Source organism: Mercenaria mercenaria, chromosome 3, assembly GCF_021730395.1.
Source record: "Mercenaria mercenaria strain notata chromosome 3, MADL_Memer_1, whole genome shotgun sequence".
Lineage (NCBI taxonomy): Eukaryota > Metazoa > Mollusca > Bivalvia > Venerida > Veneridae > Mercenaria > Mercenaria mercenaria.
This window is the reverse complement of record NC_069363.1, coordinates 98,172,131-98,190,602: the sequence shown is the minus strand read 5'-3', so window position 1 is coordinate 98,190,602 and position 18,472 is coordinate 98,172,131. Positions and strand designations below refer to the sequence as shown.

At 32.5% G+C, this 18,472-nt stretch overlaps 2 protein-coding genes across 11 annotated transcripts in view; both read right to left on the bottom strand.

Annotated features, from left to right (window-relative positions):
• Window positions 1–18,442, bottom strand: part of LOC123523921 (uncharacterized) — a 60,998-nt gene extending 42,556 nt beyond the window's left edge. For 2 of the 10 annotated variants that reach the window (XM_053539415.1, XM_053539411.1), the window contains exons 1-2: window positions 17,929–18,416; window positions 11,156–11,228 (exon numbers count right to left, since the gene is read on the bottom strand). Coding sequence is in view for 2 of the 10 variants with exons in the window: in XM_053539407.1 (XP_053395382.1) it covers window positions 4,690–7,824 (3,135 nt within the window). In the remaining 8 variants the exon portion in view is untranslated. Of the gene's footprint in view, window positions 1–412; window positions 8,846–11,155; window positions 11,229–11,544; window positions 17,906–17,928 lie in introns of those variants that run through there. The other 8 variants (XM_053539413.1, XM_053539416.1, XM_053539407.1 and 5 more) reach the window with 7 other exon arrangements.
• LOC123523913 (uncharacterized) overlaps window positions 1–18,472 on the bottom strand; it is a 356,017-nt gene that overhangs the window by 161,861 nt on the left and 175,684 nt on the right. The gene's annotated exons all lie outside the window — the stretch shown is intronic.

Here is an 18,472-nt window from a genome sequence, read left to right as displayed (position 1 = left end):
TGAATGACGCTATGGATCATATTGTATTGTAAGACCTTATTATGTAAAAACACTATTGTTAACAAGTTTAAATCGGCTGCCTATACTTTATTTCTATAGACACATTCGTTCATTTTTTGCAAATATATGTCTGAATTTTACACAATTAAATTGTGAATTTATTTGGTTAATCAGTATAAATAATATATATAAAGCATCCAGTTGTCTTGCCTTTCCGTTCTCCCGGTTAAACAAATTATTCCCATCAGTGTTAAGCTTAACCTCACTTTTCTACATTATATGACTATTAAAAGAACAACGTTCGCTAATGATAGCAGTTAAACTTAAAGAGATGTAAAAACCGGATGTAAAGTTAAATGTAGAGTAAATGTATACCCATGTATAAATATAATCGAATACACATTAGTGCTAGACCCTTTTTTCCTTCCCAACACACTGTTAATGTTACAGTTACTGAAAGTTGGATTATAGAGCGAAAACAGGACATAAAACTAACCAAACAACAAGGCGTTCATTTCTATAAAAACTTAAATAAGTTTGATGGGATAGAATCGATTCTTTGGTCGTTGCATGTATTTGTTGTTTATAGAACAAACGTTTGTCTGAAATAAAATAAACCTATTTTTTCCGGTTCAAAAACAAGGTCAACAATAAACAAATATCATCCCATATAAAGGTACAGTAAAAACAAAGTCAGTTAGCAGAGCAATTTACTAATAACGTTATGATCTATTCAGTCCTACTCACATTGTTCCGGGTTCCATCTTCAGCTATATTCTATTGACTTCCTTACTTGTACGCTTTTTCCCTATCTCTTCCATTTTAAGATTTGCCCATATTTCCGATGTTTCAAAAAAGATCTGCCATAAGCTTTAAGGAATGTGAGATTGGAGGTCTACCATGCAATTGCATTGTTTTCATTCTATGCTATTTTGTGACGTGACGGATCTCTTTCTGTAGTGTAAAGAAAGAAAGGCTACATGTTTCACACAGAAACCGCCGCCTGGTTCCTCTAGATGATTAAGGTTTTTGCAGTATTTTTTTTTGTTCGAGTTTAGCTGATATATTACATTTAATCGATAAGGACAGGAATAAGTTTACTTTTTTTGTAAGTAACCGTAGCTTTTCATTCATATTATTTAATTCTTAAGTAAATATGTTGCTCAACTAGCCAGAAGTCCGACCGATGTAATTATTTCATGATTAATACATTCGTTTTTCACCTACCCTTCTATTAAATATTACTTTAACACAAAAGTATGATAACCTATGATATCGAAGACGGTTTTCGTTCACGATGTTTTAAACACGTTTACCTAAAGAACTTTATGAACTGGCTTTCATCTTATCTTATACCTGACATACCCTGTTTGATTTAACAAGGTTAACGTCATAAATATATAAAGTTTAGCAAACGGGATATTGATTGAATCCTTATGGTAATGTCTTTATAAAAATGTTGCGAGGTTTATGTAGGTCATAAATTTAACAACTGAGAAAGATTATCTGACTCGGTTTGAATATTGGCTTTATTAAGCAAACTCCTTTTCTGTTGTGTCGGTCAGTGTGTCATACACTCCTTTTTTAATATTAGTTAGTGTTATTGTCTTTATTACATTATGATACATATCCCAAAAGTTTATTATCTAATAAAACAAATCAGAATATTTTTATGGTATAACACTGTGTCTTTCAAGATAACTTTATTTTCACAAACATAGTATTAATTCTGCATTTCAAATTAAACATTCCTTATTGCTAAATAAAGCATTGCATTTTGGTAATTATACCATTCCATTTGAGTTCACGGCTATAATACAAGTATAAGGTAGCAGCATTCCAGATTAATATTGTACTTCTAGCTCCAGTCATGTTGGTATTCATGGAAACGAGGATGCTGATATTGCAGCAAAGAAATCCCTTTCATTATCACAATCTAATTTGAAATTACCACATACCGATTTTAGCCCTAATATAAGCAAATACATTTTATCTAAATGGCAATCGGCATGGAACAATGCTTCATTCAATAAACTTCATGATATCAAACCTACTCTAGGGGAATGGCACCAAGGGAACAGATCTGTTCGCAGGGAGGAAGTTGTTCTTTCTCGCTGTCGAATAGGTCATACCCGTTTGACTCATTCTTATCTTTCGAATAAAGAAGATCAACCCGAATGTGTACCATGTCAAACACCGCTAACTATTAAACATATTTTAATCGACTGTGTGGACTTTGCTACACAACGCAGTACATATTATGACGTTCAATCTTTGAAAGAGTTTTTGAAAACGTTTCAGTCGGAAATATTTTATCGTTTTTAAAGCAGATAGGAATATATATATAAAAAAAATCTAACATTTCATATTTTTATTTACATCTTGCAATATTATTATGTTTGCAATTGATATTTTAACACATACGTATATGTTTTTAGATATGTTTTACATTATTCATGGTGTTATTTACGTTTTTACATGGATGGTTTTAGGTATGCTCTACGTTTTTACATCAATGTTTATGCTTTACAGTTGGCGTTTGCAATATGACTTCTTCTCGGCGATATATGACCATTTTGTGTCGATTCGCCGTAAAACCCAACTCACTCACTCACTCACTCCTTTCAGAATAAGCGCAGTAAGTCTGTTCTGACATTATATTTCAAGTTACTTCAGGATGTTCTATATTTTAATACTCAGATATTCTTTTTTCCACTATAATTCCATTGCTTGTATATAATTCGATGTACATTTACTTCGCAGGGATTCCAAACTTACGTTATTTGTAGTTTCCCATTATGAATCCTTGAATGCGGTATCAATGTTTTTGAATACTGCAACAGCAACTCCGCATTTTAACATGTTTACATAGACTCTAAGTAGCCTTTCTCTTTTTCACTATATACATTAACTTCACAGGGATTTCAAACTTGCATTTTATGCAGTTTCCCCATTATAATTCCTTAAATGCGGTATCAGCATTTTTGATCTCCGTAGTTTAACAAAATAACTCCGTATGTAAATGTTCATAATAATTGAATATGGGAATGATCTAAATGATTCCATACATGAATGCTCTAAATAATTCCGTATGTAAATGTTCTAAATAATTCCGCATATGAATGCTCTCTAAGTAATTCCGTATGTGAATGCTCTGTAAATAATTCCATACTTGAATGCTCTAAATAATTCCGTATGTAAATGTTCAAAATAATTCCGCATGTGAATGCTCTAAATAATTCCGTATGTAAATGTTCTAACTAATTCCGTTCATTACAAAAAAGTCGTACCTTGAATCAAATCGTGTTCTAACATGTTGGAGAAAAGAAGGGCTTTAATAGGGAACTAAACTCTACGCATTTGTTCAAGAAGAATCATGCGTGAGAATGATTTACAAGACTCATCATGGTATGATTTGAGAAATAGGTGTGTTCTAAAAATGAGTCATTTAAGGACCAGCATAGATTTTCTTTGTGCTGATAAAAAGTTTTTAACGCATCATGACTCTATTTGCGATGACATGTCATAGTAAAGAATGGCTAGCGATAAAAGGTCACGCGAGTATTTTTTTCAAATGTAATGCGAGTCAGTGATTCGTAAAGTATTATAATTCTAATATATTATATCCTCAGTTGAAAACAGAATAAAAATAGGGTCATGCTGACATAGAAATTACACCTGTTTTGTTTATGCCTGCATCTGCAAGCAAATAAGGATGCAGCAATGTGTTATCCCACTTAAAGCCCGAAATAAAGGTTGCACTAAATGACAACCTTAAGTTATGATAAAAATGAAATGACTAAACTTGTCCTATATATCATATTGCGGGTGACAGCGATCCCACAATGTATTCCGATAAAAAGAAATACATCTAAAATTAAGTTATTCAACACCACACATTTTTTTATCAATGAGCAAACGCCTCAGTTTGATTTTTAAAAGGTTGAAATGGTATTGTTACCGTGTCAACAACTTTGAAAGCCGAGAGCATATTTGAGATAAATTTATCATATTTCATCATTTTTTTTCCACGCACCTCATATTGGTATTTTACTAAGTGGGTAAGAAAGTTACATGCTTTATGACTTAAAATGTGGGCGAACTCACATGGCGTGAACTTAATGAAATCAAGCTTAGATCTGATATTGAAGCAGAATGTTTGCTACATAGTTTTAGAGTTTATTCATTCATGCATTGGACCATAGGTCCCTGAGCATACATGCAAACATAAATATATATTTACAAATAGTTACATTGTCAAGTATCAGTTAATTGAATATGATGTAAATATCAGTAGCACATCAATATTAGGAACTGCAATATTATATCATATACATAATAATTCATATATTATGTATCATGTATACAGCGTGAGGAAAGAGAGGTTTTCTATCAATTAAAATAATAACAATATTGATTTCTAATGTCAAAAGCTTTATGTACATACATCGCTAAGTTCTTATTAATATGAACATTTTCTGCAGTCATTAATTCAATAAATCTTGGTATATTTGGTCTTGACCAGTAATATTTCTTGATATACTTTTTTCTCAAATCATTATAAAGTGAGCATTCTAAAATAAAATGAAATTCATCTTCCAAGCTATTACAATAGTGACATTTTCTTTCATTATAAGGGATTGGAACCGGTTTATGCCATCTGCCTGTTTCAATTTCTAGTCTGTGAGATTAAACTCGTAATCGACAAAGTGCATTTCTAAACTTACTTATATTAACTAATTTTAAATATGGTTGAAGCTTGAAACTTGAAAACAAAGCGTAACTTTTTGCTCTTGTTGAATCATTAATATCCGCCCTCCAGTTTTGAATAAATACATCAGTTAATCTAGTTTTTAGTACAGATATAAAAGCATCATTATCACCAACTTCCTGAAATAACCACACATCATAAAAGCCAAGGGATTGTAACAGATTTTTCACAGATTTTGCCCATGAGTTACTATTTGGTTTTACTTCTAATTGTCTGCACATCAAATCATAAACAACCTTTACATATTTTTCATTCTTCATTTGTATAATTTTCAACCAATATTTAATAACACCCATAGCTCTTCTTGTTAGCAGCGATGTCCTACCTAGCTCACCATATATAAAGTTATTTTGTGTTTGGATTTTGACGCCAAGTAATCTTTTACAAAAGCTTAAATGTACCCTTTCTAGCACCATAGATTCGTTTAACCCCCAAATTTCTGACCCATAGTTTAAAATAGGTAAAATTAGCTTATCAAATAATTCCAACTGACTTTTTATTGGCATACCTGGGTATTTAACAAGAGCTGATTTCAGTTTATACATTGCCTTTGTAGCCTGTCCTGCTAATGTATCATATGCCATTTTAAATGAGCCACCAGTGGTAAAAACTATTCCTAAATATGTAAAATTATTGACAATATCTAAAACCTGACCTTTAAACAAAAATTGTAGATCATATTTTAACTGTCCACCTTTCTTAAATATCATAATTTTTGTCTTTGTTGAATTTACACTTAGTTTCCATCTATCACAATAATCTTCTAACAAAAATAAACCCTTTCTTAGTTCTTCTTCCGATTCTGCCATAATAACTACATGTATATCATCAGCATATAAAAGTAGAAACATTTTTAACATTCCAGTATCTATTCCATTAAACCCGTGTATCATAAAGTGTTCTTCAATATCATTCAGATAAATCGAAAATAAAAAAGGAGATAGCGATTCACCCTGTCTTACCCCTAGCAAACATGAAAAATCTTCATTGCTTATATTATTATTGTACTTTACTCTTGATCTTACATTGCAATATATAGATTTAACAATATCAAGCATTTTACCTCTAATACCTATTTTTATGAGTTTATACCAAATAACATCTCTCACTAAAAAATCAAAAGCTTTGGTAAAGTCTACAAACACCGCATACATTCTTTTATTATTATTCAATAAATGATTTATAAGGCCATGCAACACAAAAATATTATCGATAGTTCCCATATTTTGTCTAAAACCTGCCTGTGCTTCAATATACACATGATAATATTCAGCCCAAGTATTCAATCTGTTATTTATAACCTTTGTAAATAATTTACCAAATGTACTTAGTAATGTTATACCTCTGTAATTACTAGCTGTATCAATGTCACCTTTTTTATGTAAAGGTACTACAAAACCTTCAGTCCACGCTTCAGGAAAATACCCAGCGTCAAATAATTTGTTAAAAAATGAGCATAAGATAGTCAGAAAACTGTCACACATTATGCCATACTTAAAAAATTCATTTAAAAAATAATCAGGTCCACCAGATTTGCCTGTATTTAAGTTTTTACAAGCTTTAATAATTTCAGTTTGTGAAAATGGTATATTTAGCTCATTAAACATTACTTCTGATTCTCCATTCAAATATCTGTCACTGAAATATATAACATCCTCATCCGGTTGAAAAAACACAGAGTCTGGGTCATTAATAGATTTAAAATACTCTAAAAAATCTTTTGTAGTTAGAGATGTCTTACTTTTTACAACAGATCCTTTTAACAAATTCCAATACTGTTTTGCATTTGACAATTTAGCTGATTCAAGTTTTTGTGTTTGACTTTTATCATATATGTATTTCTTTTTTCTTACTGTCTTTTTATATTCACTTCTAGCATGTACCATATTTTTCTTATTATCATCACAATTGTCATTTCTATATATGTTTAAAAGTTTATAATAACTGCTTTTCAATTGATTACACTCAACATCATAATATGCCTTTTCTTTATCATATGAACAACTGACAGAGGAACTTGAGCATTTCTTTTTAAATAAAGGTGTGCATACAGAATTTAAAATATCACAAAAAGTATTCAAACTGGTGTCAAGGTCAACATTGCTTTGTGCATTTAAAACATCATTATTCAACTCATTAAACATGTAAGTAATGTTTTCACTATTTAATTGTTCAATATATGTACCTTTATTCTCATCATTCCATTTGTATTTATAACTTATTTTATCTGCATCATCATCTCCCCTTTGAAAATCTCTAATCTCTATTTGTGATTTTGATTTCATGCTAAAACTAACAATACAATGGTCTGACAAAATATTTGGCTCCATAATTTCAAAACTATTTATACACTCCCATAAACTATCCCTGCATAAAACATAGTCAATGGTACTACTACCTTGTGAATTTATACATGTATATTTACCTATATTTTTATCTAAACCCATTCTTCCATTTAAAATTCTTAAACCTGTAGATTTACAAAATTCTAGTAAGAATTTTCCCTGTTCATTTACCTTTTTATCCATATTCTTTCTTGGTAGAAATTTATCTTGCACACAATCTTCAGGTAACAAATTATGTAAGCTTAAATGTGTATTATCATTAGTAACAAAATCTGCCATTTCTCCAACCCTGGCATTAAAATCTCCAGAAATTATAAATTCACACTTGTGTTCATACAAGTTTTCAAAATACATCATATCATCTGCTATCATTTCATAAATATTACTATCAACAAATATTTCTCTTCTACTTCCTTGAGGTATATTGTATGTCAAACATAACAGGACATCATACTTTAGCTCAAATAGCTCCCCTTTAAATTTCAACCATAAAATACAATCATTTGTGCTTTTAACAAATTCAACATAGTTTTTCAATTTATTGTTTACATAGACCATAATTCCCCCACTACTTCTTTTAGACCCTTTCAGTATATATTTTCTGTTTAAAATATAAGATTGAAAATTCTCAAAATCATAATTAAATGCACTACTCGACCATGGTTCTGTAAACAGAAGAATGTCATACATATCAAACAGTTTTTTCATCTCAACACTATCAAGTTTATTGTACCGTTTACCCACCAGTCCTTGTACGTTAAATAAACAAAATTTGACCTCATTTATTTCCCCTACGCTGTCCTACTTCTGCTCTTGACCTTGATTCTGATTGGTTGTTGAGTTTCGCGCACTTGCTGCATTATCTCGTTTCGCGTTCCCCTCTGTATTTTCTTGGGATCCCATGTTCAGTTTCTCCATACCCATTCTATTTTTAGAATGATAATTCGGCTTCTTGGTTTTCCCGATTTCTGAGTTTTTACTGACATTATTTACACACGACGTGTTACATGCTGCAGTTTCAGCATATGTTTTTGGTTTTTCCTGTGAACTTGGATTATTTTGTGGACATAGGACTTTACTTGGTGTCTCATGTAGGTTTCCGCTTTTATTTACTTCCAACACTGCATTCATATGTTTGTTTTTGTTTAATGACCCAGGTTTGTTTACATCTTGATGTTTGAAGTTTCTATCGCTGCCTGAGCTGTCACTGTGGTCGTTGTCTGTATCTTGCTGATAAAATACCGTATTTTCATCGCCGCTGTTTGAGTTGATTTCATCTATGATAGTCTCTTTTGAATAGCTTCTTTCATTATGTAACTTTTTGTTTGTACTGCCTGTTATATGCATTCTGTCCGTACTTAACACCTCGTACCAGTCTGGAAATGATTTTTTAATACACTTCCCATTTATAAACAGTCTAGCCGGGTATCTTATTTGTACCTTTTGTTTTCTCTCCCTTGCTTTCACTGCTTCTGCAGATTTGTATAATTCCGATCTGGCTTTTGCTATTTCTTTTGGGTATTGTCTGTCAATACTAAATTTACTGTATTTTAGCATATATGCTTTTCTCATAATGGTTTCTGTATCATTATAATCTCGGAATCTTACCACCATTGGTCGCCTTGGATCACTTTTTTGTTTTCATTTCTTTTTCTTGGTTCGACTAATCGCCCCAACCGGTGTGCCCTTTCGATGTGCATACCCTCAATTTCCATGCCCATTTCGTCTTCTAGAAAATTATAAACAAGGGTTTTATCATTGCATTTCAGGTTTTCAGTCAGTCCATATATGATAATGTTATTTCTCATACTCCTTGCCTCCGAATCAATAGACCTATAGCATAATACCTTAGAGCTCCATATCTGTTTGGCGTATACATCTTCCATTTCTTTCATCTTATTTTCTAGCTCTCTGTATCGTCTGTTTACATTATGAATATCTTTCCTGCAGGCATGCTGCTCATCCTCTACATCGTTTATCTTATCATAATTTTTATTCAATTGTTCAAAAATACAAACTAACTTCTCATCAGTTGACATGGCTGCAAAAGTATCACTGCTACTACTACTAGCTTTCTTTCTTTTTCTTGTCACTATCTTATACCTGTCATTGCCGCCATTTTCCCTTTGTTCGAAACGATTTTGCACAGGTACATTACATATTTGAGTCAAATTCTCATGATCCTCCTCATCAATATTTCCAAATTTATCGTTATCCTCAACTAACCGACCTCCGGTAGCCATTTCACTTTAAAATTCCAAAAAAGTTACTTTTGAAAAAAGGTTTTAAACAGTTTTTAACCTTATATATCACACACTCATTTTTTTCACGTCTGATCACATGACCGTAACCGTTATATACATAAAAACGTGTTGTAACAAGTTTCGAGATTGCCCGAGCTTTTATAGATAATGCAAAGAGCCAACACAAAGTTTGAATAAGGCTGGCCTCTGGTTAACCTAACTACGTAATCATTTAATTATTTAATTGATTTCTTATACTCCAGTGGTGAGAAAATAGCATCACAGCCAATTAAATCTTGTAATCGGTCGGACTTAGATACAATTTTCTAACCTTATCAACAAAAATTATGATATGTGAGCCAAACTCTAGACAAAGTTCGGACATTACAGCAGCTTTCACAACAATAAGAACAGAACAGAAACAGAACAGAACATAATTCTATTTTAGTAACTTATACATATAAAGTATCTCGCTACATACATACATTTTAAATTATAGTCAAAAATAAGTCGGACAGCTGGTATAATTATTGACAGGAAACATATCACTTTTGAAAAGGTGTCAGTTTATATGTGAAACATTTAATATTTGATCCTTTCAGGTATACCGCATTACAAAATTACAAAGTTTAAAAAAAGTAAAGAAATGAAACGGCGTTTCCTTTTTTGAACTCCCGCACACTGGCATTCTTAGAGAAAATGCACCTGCTTTTCATAGACCGAAATAATATCGCTGTAAAAGTTGGTCTTTAAAAAATCTCAGTACAGAAGTATGCGTGGGTAAAAAGTAAAACATTATTTTTATCATACCTTAGTTTTTTTCATGGATCATGAGACACAGATACTGTTAACATGATTTTTTATCAATGAGAAGCGTCCCAGTTTTTTAAAAGGTTGAAAGGGTATGGTTACCGTGTCATCAACTTTGAAAGGCGACAGCATATTTGATTTTTTTCTCATACCTCGTTAAACACCTTAAATGGGTATTTTACTCACTGCGTTATAACTAAAATTATGGATTAATAGTGTGTTGTTGATTTCTGTATTTTCTTATTTGCTATTATCATTTTCAATATTGATTCCATTTCAGTTTCAGCAGTTTTTAAGTTTGTATTATGCTGTCATGTCGTGCTTAATTTTGACTGACTGACTGACCGACTGACTATTCCACTATTAGTAAATTTCTATTTACTGTTAGTAAAGTTCACAATTATTAATGTTAACCTCGTTGACAAAAAGCGGATAGATATCGAGTTACAAACGACCTTAAATAATTTCCCACGCGCTGTGATGTATAATAACCGTGTGCTTTTTTAATCCTATTTTAGACTCGAGGGGTTTCCCTTTTATGAAAAAAAACAAAAAAAAAAAAACGCACGATGATTGCTCCACGATGATTTGCTCCACGATGATTGCCCCTCTTTATACGACACGTGTTTGGCACGTGAGCACGTGCACGATGATTTGCACGCGATGAATGCTCAGCCTATTCTAACACTACTGTGAACGTAATTTAAAGATTTAATTCCTTTTACTAAAATCTAATGAATTGGAAAAACAATTTTTTTGACCACAGGTAAAAAACGCATGTTTACAACAAAGACTTAAATGGCTGACTGTCTAGTTTTCTTCATAGAGATCACATGTCAACTGAAAATCACAAACCGTGACAAATAGGTAACTTTTGGCAGATAAAAGATACAAGATGGACATGGTTTACGAAGTTGTCTCCCATGTAAAATCTAAGTTTCATCCCTTAGACCAAAAAAGAAAAAGAAAAAAAAAACGAAACTGACCCTGTTACATACTTCCATGGCGTGATATATGACGTCTCGTAATTTGTCTTACAAGTCTCAGGTCTGCTCATACCTGTAAGTATAAAACTACAATACTCTAGTTTCTAACTCCTAGCTTGTATGAGAAAATAACTGACTTACACTAATAATTAAATATGAAATTCATAGCTTGTATGAGAAGTACTCTACCAATATGAGTACAAATTACTTATTCAACCTACATGTCAAACTTTCTGCAATATGGAAACATGCTTCCCAAAAATACTTTACTTGTAATTATTAATCTCTACTCCATTCCTCCTGATTGAAATGCTTTTAAGTATAAAAAAGTATAAAATAACATGGTTTTCATTACAAATCTCAAAAAAATACAATTTTATTAAAAATACCACATTTCATAATTCAATATTTGTCCTTTCAAAACAGCCCGTATCAGTCGATGTGCCACTTCTGTTCACTTAGCTGGTAGTTTGTTTTTGTCTACCTGAGAGTCTGGGGGTTGGTTGAGGGGTTTGCTGGTCTTATCGAATCTCGGTTGTCTCTGTTTCTAATTCATCATTGTTATCAATTGTATCTTCTGCAATATTCATTTCTTGATTGTCTATGCGACTCTCATTTACTACACCTTCTGTATCTGGTAATTCATCCAGAATACTATTTTCATCTCTGTCTTGTGTCACGCTGTTTTCTAGCGTTTCATCTGTCTTATCCGAAGATCCTGATGCAGAAGAAATTTTATTCGTACCGTCTATAAATAAGTCTTCCTCATTTGAGTAATTTTCTGAATCTTCTCCGACGTCGGTATGAATTCTATTTTCTTTACTTCTATTAATTGATGCTCCCTCTTTACCTTTTATGTCTTCTGTCATAGCAATCCGTTGCAACTCTTTATCCTTGTATTTAACTTTTTTCTACTCTGTGTTTAAAAGGGTTAAGATTTCTATGTGAAGTTTTCTCCCTCTTTCTCTTTAATGATCTCAATTTAAAGACATAACCTCATATATATCTTCTTCGACTTTGTCTGAGATATTGTGTTTGCCCTCCAATATAATGATCTTCGCCAGAACTTGATCGCCAACAGTCACTTTTAATGCTTTAGCTTTGACATCATAATACTTCTTTTGCTTTGCCCTTGCTTCCTCATTGTTTTCCATTACTATATATCTTGGTTTCTTTATTTTTCATACAATTTTTAAGTCTTCTAGATATTCCTGTGTGCTCTTCTTTGGTGTTACTATCTTCAGCTGCCTCTTCAAACATCGCATTTATCGGTAGCTTTGCCTTCCGGCCGATAATCAGTTCGAATTGACTAGTGTGGAGCTCAATTGTAGGCATACACTATGGATGGTACATATCTCTTCCACTCTTTTTTCTGTGTAGTTTCTGGTGTACCCAAATTGTTCAACATACTTCTATTGAAGAGCTCTGGTGTCGAATTCTCCATCGGATGGTTTAAAGTTGTATGGCTTTTCTTTTGTGCTTAAAAGTTGGCAGAGTACTTTGATTATTTCTGATTCGAAGTTGGTCTCTTGGTCTGAATGCAGTCTAGTAGGTATCCAATAGCCTAAGATGAATTGTTGTGAAGAGTTTCTGCTTTATAGTTTGGTTTCATGTTGGAATTGCAAGTGCGTATTTTGTGAATTGGTCTGTTATTAAGAGAATGTTTGAAAATCTTCCTTAAAGTTTAGATTCTTCTAGTATCAAAGTGTCCATTGAGCAACTCTAGAGGATCTGTCATTTTTTCCTTTACCGTTGCCAATCCATCTCAAGCATCTTCAACACTTGTCTATGTAGGATTCTACATCTGTATACATTCCTAGACAACAATATCTTTCTCTAAGTAACCGCGAGGCTCTCTCTCGGCCTGGGTGTCCAACATCTTTGTGTAGGCCTTTGAGCACATCTCTTCTCCATTTTTCAAGAATTACTTGTTATTCTCTGATGTTTTCGCCATCCTCTACTTTGCAATATAATATGCCCCTCTTCGTGGTAAAATTCTGTGCTTTATATGTCACATTGCATTATAGCAGCATCACTAACTGAGTATACTTCTTTGTTTCTCGAGAAGTTCCTTAATTTCATGCTTTTGTTGTTTGTTTAGGACATCACTTGTATCAATGTGTATCTTATTAAGTTTATTATTTTTGTCTATTTCTTCTTGGATTTTTCTCATACTATTATGATCTATTGTAACTGGCTGAAATTCACGAAGTATCGCTTTTGGTGGAATTATTACTGTGTTTTGGTTAAGTTTGGAAGGTTAACTGTGATTTCAGAGTTCTTTTTGTATTTGTAGTTAGCAGATGTTATATCAATGTATGAAGGTAGGTAAGATTCTTCTGACTCATATATAATGGCTGATGTTTCATGGTATTCCATCTTTCTGTCTGTATATGCGTTGACATTTATTGTTTCATATTGTTTAAGTATTATTCTTTCAGGTACAGCACTTCTGACAATGGCAATCTTCTGTTTGTTCTTCCTAACTTCTCCTTTCCCAGTCCCTTAACATCTGATGCTAAATACTAAGGTGTTTACATACCATGTCTCTGAGTCTTTTGCAAAAAGTGAACATAAAATTCGTCTTTGTAGTCGGAGAGGAGCTGATTTAATGAGTATGAATGGTGTTCTTGCAGAATAACTTGTGTCTGGACTGATTAAAAAGGAAGGAGTGGTGTTTGTTGGAATCTGGAATGTTAATTTCAAGTTAATTGCAACTATACTGACGCTTCTGTCCATCTGCACATTTAACATTGATAAATTCTGTCAGTGGTTCTACTTCTATATTCGAAAATTCATCTTCATAAACTGATTTGGATATAACGCTCACACAAGTGCCACTATCTAGTAATTCTGTAACTTCTACACCATTTAAAGAAAAGTTTGTTTTATTTGTGTCACCTACAAGTTTGGGATATTTGATGGTGCAATGTGCAATTCCACAACAGGTGCACTTAAGAGACCTTTTTTTTTCAATTTCTTGCTATATGGCCTTTCTGGTATCAGTTGTAGTAATCAGTAGTCATTGATGTTTACCCTTAAGCTCTTCTATGTCTATAGCTACCACGACCTCTTCCTCTGGTGTCTACCATTCCCCTACTTCTTCCATGTGCTCTGTTGTAACCATACCCATCAGTCAATAATTCTTTTTGTGGTATTCCTTTTCTTTCTCTAAATGATCTATTCTATCAGTAAGTTTCTCCAGGAGCTCCTTGACATCTGCCATATCATTAGTCCCTTTCTTGTCTATGTTTACTGCTGCACTGTAGTTCTTTGTTTCTTTACCTGATTCTTTCATTTCTGCTTCTATATTCCTCAGTTCAATCTTGAAGCGGCAATAATCTAAGATATATCATTCTTATATGCTGCCTGATGATTTATCTCTGGTGTAAGTCCTTCATATAAGACTCACTTTAGTTGTTCATCATCTGTGTTGCTTAAACCTTTCAGTGTTACATCCTGGGAAGACTTTTCTTCTAATCTAGAAGTATGTGTTGTAATAGATTCATTTGATTTCTGTTTGTATGAAAAGAATTTATAATGTTTCCTTTGTCTCTATGTTGCCAAAATGTGCTTTTTAATTTATCAATTATCTGTCTGACAGTCACGACGGTTCCTAATTTCCGTACAACATCACTGGCATTCCCTTATTCCCTGCAATATCTGATCTTCACTAAACACACTCTTCACTATCAGTTTCTCAGCCTCAATCTAAAGGTAGCTCAACTAACCATCCCATTTATTTTCTTCACCGTAGAGGCTAAGGAGAGCTATACGATCCTCCATATTTTGGGACATCATTACCACTTGCTGAAGGCGGATGAAGTACAGTACTTGTTTCCTTAAAATGTGTCTTTAAGCTGAATGTTGAGGGCTTTCTTTCACTAGGCGATTTCTCTTTAAAAGCTCCAAATGATTTAGCCTGGGCTTAAATAAATTTCCCTAATGCTTCTGAATTCTCAACTCCTAATACTTTCAGTGCTTGTAGCAACTGCTCCACCTCTTCTGTCATGGTCCGCCTGTGGCCTTGCTTAGTTTATCTTCCTCTCCTTCAATCTTTATCAATTATTCCCCTTGCAAAAACTTCACTTCAACAATTTGTAGCATAATGTCACTATCCCATCACTTCCTAGTTCAATTTATCAATTCAATCCAACACTATGTAAAACTATTTATCTACTTCACAAATTCTTAGTTCAATCTATCGATTTTACTTGTATAATTTTTAACATCACTTCCAACAATGTATTTCATTCATATTTCACTTTTAACAGTGTTCATTTAACTCTGATTAATTCAGTTTGCACTTTTAACAGTGTCCATTTAACTTAAATTTATTCAATTTGCACTTTTGACAGTGTCAATTCAACTTTAATTTATTCAAGTTGTACTTTTGATTGCTAAATAATGATCCATGATAATGTGTGCTAAAAATGTAGAACATCTTGAGCAGTCTGTTAACAGAAAAAAAACATGCTGTAGCAGAATGCAAATATAAAAGCTCTAACCAGGACTCGAACCCAGGACCTCTCACACCTAATACTGACACTCGACCACTTCCCGATAACAGCAGTAGCTATAGCTAGGCAGTTTAAGTGCACAACTGGAACAATTTTGTAAAAATAACATCATTATCGGTGAACTCCGGATTATTGTTACCTAACGGCAGTTTTCGTGTAAAGAAAAAATATAATCTAATGCTGCTAACGTTTTAATCGGTCAAAACTGTCCAAATTTCTTTGACGTGTTTTTAGAGTATAATCTTGCTAACTGGCAGTACCAGTGAAGTGAATCTCATATATTTGCCCTTTTAGCAGCCGGAGTACAGGAAAGACTGTGAGCTTTGTCAAAATATAATCATTTTTTTACCAGTTTTGAGGCGATTTTAATTGAAAGTAAATTACAGTTACAAACTAAATACCTTTCTGCAACACATTGAGTCATTAGCATTCACTGTCAATCAGTGTTAAGACTAAGATCGACTGTCATTCATTCATTCCAATGATTCATAGACAGAGTCCGTTGTTTACATTTTTAATCGTAACTGGTGCACTTGTAAAAACTAGAGATGGTACCTACCCAAATAAATCAAAGGGGGACAACTCTGAATTGATCAATAAACTGAAGCCAACATTAAACATTGATCAAAAGTGAAAGAAAAATCAGATAGGTCCTTTTTCAAACAACTTATCAGGCAGACAAAATATGACCTACATTTGTTTAAATCCCTTTGTATTCAATATACAATATGCACGCTTTTCTCATGACTTACACTGACAGTTATTTTGTAAGTTGTAGTGAGGCCCTGATAGAAAGTTTAGTAATGCATGAAGATTATATAGAATAATGCATACATTCCTTTGAAGAAAATTAACGACATTAAGAAACGTTATTAAGTTTTGATCTTTTAGCCAAAGTTGTTTATTTATTGTTCTCAATGGTGATACATTGGTTTACACAACATTTATATATCAAAATGTAAAATGTATATATCCAACAATGAGAAATAACAAAAAAAGTTAAATTGGTAATATAAAAATTCATTGTCGTCAAATATAATTACAAGGTTTTAAGGTAGTGGTTGTAATTACTACATGTTAAGGTAGCTGACAGGTAATGACTCTATGTAATGTATTTTAAGCAATTCTCAATTTAAACATTCTCTGGAGGGAACTAGCACGATCATTTGCTTTCCTTGAAAAACAAATAAATGCTGAAAAAGCATATGGAGATTACTCTGTTTGATGATTTTCGTTACAGGTCAACTACCCTAAACAAACTAAAAGGTGTTTTATTTATTGTTGAAAACAAAGTAATCGGATAATTTCAGATATCAACATTAATTTAAAACTTATACTGTTTACACAACTTGAAAAAAGGTTTTTGTTGGGGCCTCTCATTTACAAATATATCAACAATTATCACCTGAATTGAGTGCATTCATGAGTGGAAAATATTGATGGTAAAATGGTGTAGAGGTTTGTTTACAATATAAATTTTTTAATAACTTCTTTAAGGTACATTTTTGGTATGGTTTTGGTAAGCTTATAATAAAGAGCACGTCATTCTCTTTCACTCAGAATTTTTTCAAGCGTTTTAGACTCTTGGCTAGTCTTGGAATTTGACTTTATTAAAAGACAAAAGGCAGTTCAGTATAGGCTCTTTCAAAATGTTGAAAGTAGAGTAAACTTACCTTATACTCTATTGAATTTATTTAGCTGTGGGAGCTTTTGATATAGACTATAATTGGGGAAGTCCTAAAATCTTTGAAAAACGGTCAGTACAAGAGTTGTCCATTTTGCTTCAGATATTTTAAGAAAGCAATTTTTTAGATATCAAATATTTCTATTTTTGACATGGAGAAGAGGAAAACCATAAATATATTTAGAAAATTGGTGCACTTAGCTATCATTTCACTCTGAAAAAAAACCTATAAAGATGAATTTGAGTTTTTTAGGTACCATCTCTATAAAAACCACTTTATTTTGAAAAATCGAATACGCGAAGAGCTGTGGTACGGTCTCTATTATGATAACATCAAAGTATTTCACTGTATGCCACTACTTTCACTATATACTTCACTGTTCGATTATTATTACTGTGAGTTTCAACAAATCAATTCAAATTTCAATATTTGCAATTACTCAGATACACCCACTATATCAATATTAAGACAAGACAACTTCGCAATAAAGATCACTTTTTAAAAGATCCTTCGGTGATCTTACCAGCGGGGTTCCACTGTACATAATTTTGTAATAAATTATATTTACCAGTTGTCTGTCGAATCGGTTGTTTTCTTTTTTTCTTTCCATGTTTACATGTTTTCAAAAGATGTTAAAGCTATCCAGCAGATATCAAAACTTAAGGAAAAGATGAACACATTAATGAAAAGTCCCTTTCAGTTATTATCAAGTTATAATCAAGAAGAAAAATCCACCTTTTCCGCCAAACTACGTGTTAAGATATATGTATAATTATACTTCCCCTGAGCTTTTCATCGGATTTCAAAATTGCTCAAGTGTTACGATCAAGTTTAACGCGTTTTATATAATAGGTTTTCTGTCATATTTTCAACACAAAAATGCAAAACGTTAATCGTTTTAGTTTAGGCCGATTCTCCATTTGAACGCAAACTGTCTACCCCGTCCCCTTTCTCTTTTTGTTTTCCGTCAACTAAGAAGATGAAGCAAAAACGTTCTTAATGAATCCCTGGTTTAATCATTTCAAACGAAATTGTCCGCAAAACGTTTATTTTATACTAGGCCTTAAACTTGAAACTTAAACCGAAACTATATACATGAAAGTGGTAACGCA